The sequence below is a fragment of the Morus notabilis genome, unplaced genomic scaffold, assembly GCF_000414095.1.
Source record: "Morus notabilis unplaced genomic scaffold, ASM41409v2 Scaffold581, whole genome shotgun sequence".
NCBI classification, from domain to species: domain Eukaryota; kingdom Viridiplantae; phylum Streptophyta; class Magnoliopsida; order Rosales; family Moraceae; genus Morus; species Morus notabilis.
In genome coordinates this window covers 176,380-185,912 of record NW_010362557.1, presented here as the reverse complement: position 1 = coordinate 185,912, position 9,533 = coordinate 176,380, and the positions used below count along the sequence as shown (strand labels likewise).

Sequence of the window (9,533 nt, the reverse complement as noted above, 5' to 3'; positions counted from 1 at the left end):
TGAGTTTATAATTTAAATTTTATTATAGTAAAATTTTTTTAAAAAAATCACATTTAAATTTTTTACCATAATAAAAAATTTTCACATAAAATTACATCTCAATTCAAATTAAAAACTGAACGAGCCATAAACTCCTACTAAAAAAAGGACGTGGTCTCCACGCACCAATAATTGGAGGCAAACTTCTGCATTTAGATGGGTCCCACATTCGGCCCAAAAAGAAGATAGTGGGACCCATATAACCAGGAAAAACTCGTGGAATATATATATATTTTTTCTTGCTTCATTAATGAATTTTCCATCCCACCAGCCGAAGGAAGAACTTGGTCACTCCTGCTTTTTTAAAAGCCAAAGTGCTTATCAAAAAAATGATACATTGATTATTCTAGATACTCGGGAGAAAATAAGCAGACGCCAGGGCGCTTTTTGCTCTTTTTCCGCAAATATATCAACGAACTCTTGTAACTGAATTTCTTATCTAATTAAGAACACGGAACTTTTTTCTGTAAGATAATACTAGTTTTGATTATTTGATTTAATTAAAATTATATTAAATTAAAAAATATATATATAAATATATAATTTTTAATATAAATTTAATGATTGAAAATTAGATAACTATTAATAGTTAATCTTTTTATGCTCCATCAGAAAAATTCCTTAAAGAAAACATATAGGCCATTATTAATGTTTCAGATATTTGTTATTTTTTATTAGTGACTCGGGCATATATGCTTGTTTTATTTTGATATATATATATATATATAATTTTTAATATAAATTTAATGATTAAAAATTAAATAACTATTAATAGTTAATCTTTTTATGCTCCATCTGAAAAATTCTTTAAGAAAACGTATAGGCTTATTTTTTACTAGTGACTCGGGTATGTATGCTTGTTTTATTTTGATCTCAATGTTTACACGTTTATAGGCCTAGTTACTCGACATTGTTTATTATTATTATTATTATTTTTATTGGGAGTTACTCTATAGTTTTGGCAATATACAATTTTAACTAAAATGAACGGTTCATTTTAAGATTATATCTAACACGGAAAAAACACATAAGAATTTAATAGACATCAAATGGTAAAAAAGAAAAATTATGATATTTTTATGTTTAATTTATAGATTTAGAATTATTTTTAATTTACGTGTGTTTTTTATAAAAAAAAATATTATAATAAACCACGAATTATAATTCGAATAATGACACAAATTTACAAACTAAACGCACTTATTCAATATTTGAGTATTTCTCTCATATGTATCTGTATTAACGTTCTTATTACGGTCAGCCAGACAGTTTTGTATGTATAGATTTATAGAATCATAGATCATAGACCGATATTTGCAGTAAAATAAGCATTAAAATAAATTTCATGAAAAGAAAACTCAAATTACATTTGTCTTGTGCACAAATATCTGATGACGTTTTCATAATCTTATGCTTATCCATTTTTCTATTTTACGTGTCCTATTTGTGTTCTAAAGAAGACAAATTAAAAAAAAAAAATGTAATGACGTCCTTTTTATTACGAGTGAGATGTTTTTTAGTTATATTTGGGAGGGGCTCGATTTATGTGCTTGACTGGCTCAAGATCACCATGAAAAAATGTTTGGCCAAAAGATACTTCAGAATTCACGTGGTCGTGTTTGGATAGGGCTTTAAATGAAAAAGAACCAACTTTTGTTGGTTCCCCAACGAAAAGACCTTTTATCTTGTGAATCTGGTCAATTGAAAATTGCCAAGACACCCTTTACTTTTCTTGATATTTCAATGTATGGCCAAATTCTTGCATGTCCATTGTTGTTGCCACTTGTCACAAAAGAGCTTGGGTTTTAGGTTTTGTTTTGTCAGAATTTGAGCAGCCAAAAGTTTGAGATTTTTATCTGAAGTTTTCTGCCCTCGTTTGCAATGAAGTGGAAATGTTGTGGTTTACATACCAAACAAAACAAGTAGGAGCCCCCTGTATCAGGACATTGTTTTGGGTGTAGAGGGAAAAAACTCTTTAAAAAGACGTTTGATTTATAATTTCAGAATTATAATTTAAAATTATTTTTAATTTATATATATTTTTTATGAGAGAAAATATTATAATAAATTATGAACTATAATCTGAATCATGACACAGATCCTTACTCCGAACACACCCTTATTCATTATTGCTCCTTTTCATGCTTTGTCAGTTTATGAATTATTTTAACTTTATCCTAGTCAATATAGCATCAAGTTTTGGTTCTGTTGCTTTCATGTAAATATATATTTTTGTTTTTTTTTCCTTCTTTAAATATTTTTTATTTTTGGATTGACAATTGAATACTAAACTTTTAACCAAAAACACATCACATTCCAAATGTAAAAAGAAAAGAAAAGGGAAAGATCTACTCGATAATTAAAGTCGTTGTTATTGTTATTATCGTCGCTTTCCTTTTTTTTTTTTTTTTGACAAATCATGAAATTAAAGTGAAATTCGCTCATGGTAAAAATAGAGGAAAAAGTTCAATTTAGTTATTTAGCAAAAACATTCAATTTAGTTTTATAGAATTATAGAGTTGTAACACGTGTGCAATCATGATATCATGATACATGTCATCGCTCATATGTAAATCAAGGAATTTTTTTGATATAGTATTATCCGGATAAAATTTCATAAACATATTCCATAGAAAATAAGTAGCATACTTTAGTAGGGCGTGAAAAAATATGTTGCTAGTACTGCGCTTTTCACTGTTTTAGATCGTTAAATCTCATTAGATTATGACACTTTGTCACGTTTGCATATATTTTATATTTTTGACATTAATAGACAGTTAAAAACATACAACACCGATAAATACCCGATCACGACAAAAAAAAAAGTTCAAATAAGAAAGCTAAGCAACATGAAAGAAAAGGAAGTAGTTATGTGCTAAAAACAATTGTGCATTAAAATGGTTTATCATCTTTAGGGGGATATAAAACTTGGGTCCGAAATCCTCTTTGCATAGAAATTTTTGGAAATAGTATAAAATAAGTCAATATGAAAAGGTTAAGGAAGTATATAGGTTAACTTTTAGTTGTAGAAATTAATAAGTCATAACTTATCAAGTTATGGTTCATAACCAGATAAGTTATGAATAAACTTGTCAAGTTATGATTCATAACTAGACAAATTATGGACAAAAATAATAATTTAACCTATTTATTAACTTATGTAAATTATTAATTTATTAATTTTAATTCATCTTAAATTTTAACCTATTTCTTTCTTTCTCCTGGACTTTTTTACAAAGCAATTAGCAACTGGAAATGGTGGCTGATGGCTCCAATGAGTTAGATGGTGGTAGGTTGCTATTAGTAATTGATTGGCCATCCACTAAAGACTAAGTGGTAGCCGAAAATTTTAGCAAAGAAAGTAATAATTAAAATAAAAAGTGGGTAGCTGCTAAGTAGATGGATCTTGAAGTCTATTAAAGTGTTTTACAGTAATATAAATAACGTCACAATCATTACGTGGCATGTTCCTGTTTTCCTCTCTTAGGAGAGGAAAAAAAGAAAAAAGAAAAAAAGAGGAAACAAACTCCACCAACCACTTGGTATTCAATTTTATTCAGCGTGTTCTACATGAAGTTTCACCATGATTTATAAGCTTTTTATAATTAGTCAAATCCAAACTTGCCTTTTCTAAATTGTCCATTTATTTGCACTAATTCTTGGTGAATCTAAAGGCACGTTTTTTTGTTTAAAAAACTTAAAAAAAGACGATTCGTGTTTTAATTTTATTTAAGTTCACATTCTTTTAAATTTTAATTTTATTTAACTTTACTCAAATTACAACTTTAACTTAAGTTATAACTCAAATTTAATTTAAAAATTATACTCAAATTACACTCTAAAAGAACAACAATCTTTAAAAGAAGGGTATTGGATTCTGGGGGTGATACGTGTATTTATTAATCATAGTGATGTTTGAATTACGTGGTTGACTTGGGTTTTCAAAGCACTAGCAATGATTTTATGTCCGTAATTATTATATTTATTACCCCACAAGTGGATTATTTTGTGTTGTTTTAATTGATTCCCTGAGGCTTTTATTGTGATGTTGCATCTAGACCTAAAAACTTAAAGCAACATAACATCAGGTTGGGTTTACAAACTAATTTAAACGTTTAATTCATGAATTATAATTATGTAATTAGTATTATTTTTAATTTATGTGTATTTTTTTAAGAGAAAATATTATAATAAATCATAAATTATGACTCAAATCATGATATGAATCCTTTTATTAAATCTCAAGATTAACAAAAAAAAAAAAAAAAAAAAAAAAAAAACCCAATGATTCTAATAGGAGGGCAGTACCAAAAATAAAGTAACTTTTTCATAGAGTAAAAGAGTATCTTATTATGTTAAAAGAATCTGGATTTATGCTTGACACTTGGCAGGTAACACCTGTAAAGAACAAGCCTCCACTTTACAAAGAGTGTGGAGAGTGGTTTTAATAGTTTCAGTCACAACATTAAAGTCATCAAAAAGGTAAAGATTGAAGTCAAAAGGGGTGTGACGGCAAAAAGATTCTCTCGGCACTCACAGTTTTAAACCGATTTTTAAAAAAATGGGACACTTTAACGAAATTTATTAAAATTTGACGGTGTAAAACCGTATAATGTGTGCATGCATGCCGTATAAAAGAATTCTCGAACAAATGAAACGGTGGTAGGAGAAGTGAGTTTGTGTTCAATGTCTCTGAAAGATGTGGTCCATATGAAATGCACACAAGGACTAGCTTTTCAATGGGCATTGATTGTTAGACTGGAAGAAGAAAAATAAGACATCAGGGGAATGGCGCTGAGTAAATGATTGGTGGATGGTGATGGAGTGTTTTGATTGATCCACTTGTCAAACAACAATATATATATATATATATATATAGAGAAATTATTCAGTACACCGGGTGTACCACGTCATATTATTTATGTGATACACCCGTCCAATAAGATCATATAATTTAGACATTTTATCTATGTCAACTTTTCACTTTTATTTTTATCTTTTCTTAATAGGTATTTGTATTGAATAACTATTAGGAAAGAGAAAAATAAAAATGAAAAGCTGACATAGACAAAATGTTTAAATGGTACAATTTTATTAGACAGATGTATATGACGTGATACACCCAGTATACTGAATAATTCCTCATATATATATATATATATATGTATATGTGTATAGAGTAGATGCTTTCATTGAGGTTGTTGGGTATGGCCTTTTCACGTGCTTGGTCTTGTCTGGTTCATGTCATCACAGGTCTTAAATTTGGTTTGTCTGACAGGAGGCTTAGAAAGATATGCCTTTTAAAGTGGCTTATGCAAATTATCTACTCGTGAGAGGATGGTATTTTCCAGATTCTGTGGTCTATTCTCTACCATACTTCTTGGTCAAAATATTGACAGCTAAATCAGTAATGGTAAACTATTGTGCACTTGATCTTTCTATGTGCATGCATTGAGAGTAAGAAGTCCAAAGAAGTTCAATTGGGCCTGGCCCATGTTTTAATCAGGCCTTCTTTAGTTTCCAGGCTCAATCAGTTTGTTCAATCTCATCCAAACAGGGTGCGTTTGGTTCAAGCTTCGTGCCATGGTTCAAATCATGGTTCATGACTCGTTACAATATTTTCTCTCATAAAAAATACACATAAATTAAGAATGGTTATGAATCATGATTCTGAATCCATCAACCAAAACGTATGATTGTGGTGAAAAAATTCGGCTATGTTTCAGTTTTCGAGTTTGACTTTGTTTAACATGCCATTTATTTGGGCCCGGCTCATGTTTTAATCAGGCCTTTTTTACTTTCCAGGCCTAATCAGCTTGTTCAATCTCATCCAAACAGGTCTCAAAGACTTCATGCTCGTGGTGAAAAAATTCTGGCTATGTTTCAGTTTTCGAGTTTGTTTAACATACCATTTCTTTGGGCCCGGCCCATGCTTTAATCAGGCCTTTTTTACTTTCCAGGCCCAATCAGTTTGTTCAATCTTATCCAAATAGGTCTCAAAGACTTCATGCTCGTGGTGAAAAAAATTCTGGCTATGTTTCAGTTTTCTTGTTTGTTTAACTTACTCTAGAAATGGTATGAAAATAGCATTTGTTTGCAGCCTCATTTTAAGAACTGAAAACGGGACAGTTTTTCTAAAGGAAATGGAAAATGATATTCAACATATCCCAACACAATATCGATTTCTCTTTTTTGTTTCATTTTTTGGGGCTTATATAATATTCCACATAATTTCAGTCATAACCCAACACAATATCGCTTTTAACTACAAAGCACAATTTAAAAGAAAACAATTACAACACCATTTCTAAAACAAATCACATATTCTATAAATGCTTCCTAAAATAGCATTTATTTCCATACTCAAAACAAAATCATTCTACAATCTCTCCCTAACAACCCTCTCTTTAGTGAACATTTCTCTGTAACACAGTTTTACCTGTAGAAGTTGCTCGACCCCAAAAGAAATTTTAACAAAAAAACCAGAAAAAAGTTCGTCAACTCGGGGAACAATTCGTCATCAAGAAGAGAAGCAGATATTGGAATACGGAGTACAAGTTCCCTGTCACTCAAATATTTAATTGATCCCAAAGATGAGAAAAAGAAAAGAGAGAATTGGATTAAAAAAAAATAAAATCAAGACTCTTCTTGTTAACAAAAGGAACATCTTCAATTGCATCGTCTAAAGCTCGGTGTCACATAAACGGATCATCAATTCAGACACCATTCTCCGAGCAAAAGGAATGTAGCTCAAACTATACCTGAAACTTGAAACAAATACAACTTAACAAGATCTTACAACATTGAAAAAATGCAGTCTGCAACAAAATTGAGAAAAATGCATTACGGCATGAAACACAAGTTATACTTATACAAGCTTCTACAATAACTGACTAAGATAGTGGAGAGGGCGTCTACAGAAAAAAAGAGAGAGAAGAAGGTGGCCAGTGTTAAGGATTAGACGACGTTATGCTTTACTAATGAGAGCAATAATATTGAAACAAAAGCAGGCATGAAAACACACACACGCACACAAGATTTATAATATTCACTGTTAATGTGGGAGCTATGTTCACCATGATAAATTACAAGATTGCGAGAAAAAGTTGCGCATATTTTCTACACTTTCATTCTTTTTTCCTTTTTTCTTCTCTAATAGCTCTTGACTCTAAAAATCGGCGCCTCCTCTTCATTATAAGCAAAAGTAGAGGTAGGGAAACCGAAAAAAAAAAGTGTGAAAAACCCAATACCCTTACTAAAGCCCGATCCACGTGCTAATTCTATGTCAAGATAATGATAGGCTCTAGTTCCACACACTCAACAATCATTCCTCCCCATTTCCATCATGATCATAGTAGCGAAAGAGGTGAGATGTGTCAATGTGAAGGGAAAAACTTACCAAACAAGGGCACAGATCTCGACAATGACTGCGAGTATTGTTAAAATCTTGCTATGTATCTGCAAGATGAGAGGAAAATGTGAAGCAGAAAGTATTTTTACCATAGCATACCATAATTGAAAAACCTATGGATCTGCAGTGTTAACTCAAGTTCTTTCCATTTTGTTATAGAATTAGGACTGAATACTAACCCAAAGAGCACAGATGAGTGCTAGAACAACACATCCAAGATAAATAGCCGTTGCATAAACTCGGGCGGAGTCAAACATCATTCTCATTTGTTTCCCAGCGCCAATAAGGAAGGCTGTGCTGAGAAAGAGCAATTAAAGTTTTAGTATCTAATTCCCAAGGGAACAAAAGGGAAGGGAAATGACAGACACAATAGGAGGAAAGGTTTTAATTCTTGTGTAACACAAATACATGTGATCATATGGCAACCTATTCCTGTGTCTCGTAATAGTAGCGGACATCAACCCACCCACTGAACAAAAGCTATTGAACATGCAAAGATCTTTCATTTATGGGAGATATTCAAAATACATAAGATCATGGTGATCTAAACCATGGAAATACGAGGAAATAAGATGCAGACCCACCTTCCAACTGCCAAAACATTGCCAAAGGTGAATAACAAGGCAAATTTGATTGGTTTTGTGAAGACAATCATCGACTGCGAAGGAAGTGAAAGAAAGTTATAAGGCTGCAACTGCATCAACAATCCATTTTAACATCACCTTTCTAAGCCTGAAAACTATAGAATGATGAATGCAAATCTATCTTAACTCTCCCAAGAAAAGTAACATATAAGTACTCCTTTCTCTTGATCTTCAGTAGGACTAATTCTTTCTTTGGCAATACAAAAAAAGCCACAATTTTGTTCTCAGAAGACTATAAAATAACTCTAGAAGCTCTAAACCAAAAACACTCCATGATCAAAATGCTCTATGTAAGAATAATTTAACCGGGCTATTTATAGGGTAATAAACAAAATTTTCATACTCAATGGTATGTGAATTTTGTATAAACTTTGTAGTTTTTCATGATTAGTTACTCAGAAATTGCAATTTGCATAAGATGCTAAACTCTAAATTTTGGATTAAAACAAAATTGAACATATATATAAAAAAAAGTTAACCAATTGCTTGAATAAGTAAAATAGAAGTGCTCAGGAACTCATACCAGGAACATACAAACCAATCCAGCGAGCAAACACGCAGCGAATGCATAAATTCTCTGATCAAGTCAATATCCAGAAAACCAAAAAGCATTCTGAGGCCAAAACTAGAGAAAACCCCACCAAGCCAGTAATTGAAAAGAAAAAAACGAAAAATAAAAATCTGGGGATTAAATTTTTTTGCATCTCCAACTCAAAAGGTACCTGAGTTTGAGAAAGAGAGAAAAAGTTGTCGGATTCATCGTCCAATAAAGCGTCGCCTCCTCCCCCGTCGTCGTCGTCGTCTCCTGACATAGATTGTTTCAGCTTTGCCCACATTGTTTGTAAAGCTTTCTTTACTCTTCAATGGCGTCCTAGAGGAAAAACGCACAATTATTAAACATTTATCGATACCAATTCCAATTGCCAGGACAGGACTAGCGCTGGAAAGAAAAGAAGTGGGGAAAAAGCGAGTGAAATTTTTGCGTATCATTTGATTTTTAATTGGAACGTGGAAGCACGTTTGTTAATAAATACGACAGCTCGTTTTTGAATATAAGATATTTAATTTTGTTTATTATGTTTATATAAACGGTTTGGTGTCGTTTGATTCGTTGTCGTTTCTCAACATATCGTCGTTTTTCCCTATAATGCCATTTCTCTTTCATTTTTCCTTTTGGTTTTCGATTCTTCGTTCTTACTTCGTTTTGCAAGTTGTTATCTTCTCCAATATGTCTTTTTTGTCATTAACTTATTGTCGTTAATTTCAAATTGTCGTTTTTCAACTTATCGTCGTTTGGCTTCATTGTTGCTTTTGTTCTTTGTGCAGTCGTTTTTTTTACTTATTGTCGTTGTCCGACCTATCGTCGTTTTCCGACCTATCGTCGTTTTTTCCTTTCCTTAAAGGACTTGTCGGTTTGTTTGAAATCTTACTGTCGTTTA

At 31.5% G+C, this 9,533-nt stretch overlaps 1 protein-coding gene across 1 annotated transcript; it reads right to left on the bottom strand.

The window, feature by feature from the left end:
* Positions 1–6,250: 6,250 nt before the first annotated feature.
* On the bottom strand, positions 6,251–9,058 carry LOC21390249 (vesicle transport protein SFT2B). Its single transcript, XM_010102467.2, has 6 exons — positions 8,817–9,058; positions 8,618–8,671; positions 8,035–8,108; positions 7,630–7,747; positions 7,439–7,497; positions 6,251–6,800 (listed from the first exon to the last, which is right to left on the bottom strand). Exons 1-6 carry the CDS (start codon positions 8,928–8,930, stop codon positions 6,722–6,724), a joined length of 498 nt encoding a protein of 165 aa, XP_010100769.1. The 5' UTR covers positions 8,931–9,058; the 3' UTR covers positions 6,251–6,721.
* Positions 9,059–9,533: the final 475 nt, after the last annotated feature.

What these genes read in the sequence shown, in the direction of transcription:
- LOC21390249 (XM_010102467.2), bottom strand. Translation starts at nt 8,930, where the DNA reads ATGTGGGCAAAGCTGAAACAATCTATGTCAGGAGACGACGACGACGAC. An exon ending in TCTCTCTTTCTCAAACTCAG is followed by an intron (nt 8,672 to 8,816) that starts GTACCTTTTGAG and finishes TGACTTGATCAG; the next exon opens with AGAATTTATGCATTCGCTGC. An exon ending in GAGATCTGTGCCCTTGTTTG is followed by an intron (nt 6,801 to 7,438) that starts GTAAGTTTTTCC and finishes TTCAAGTTTCAG; the next exon opens with GTATAGTTTGAGCTACATTC.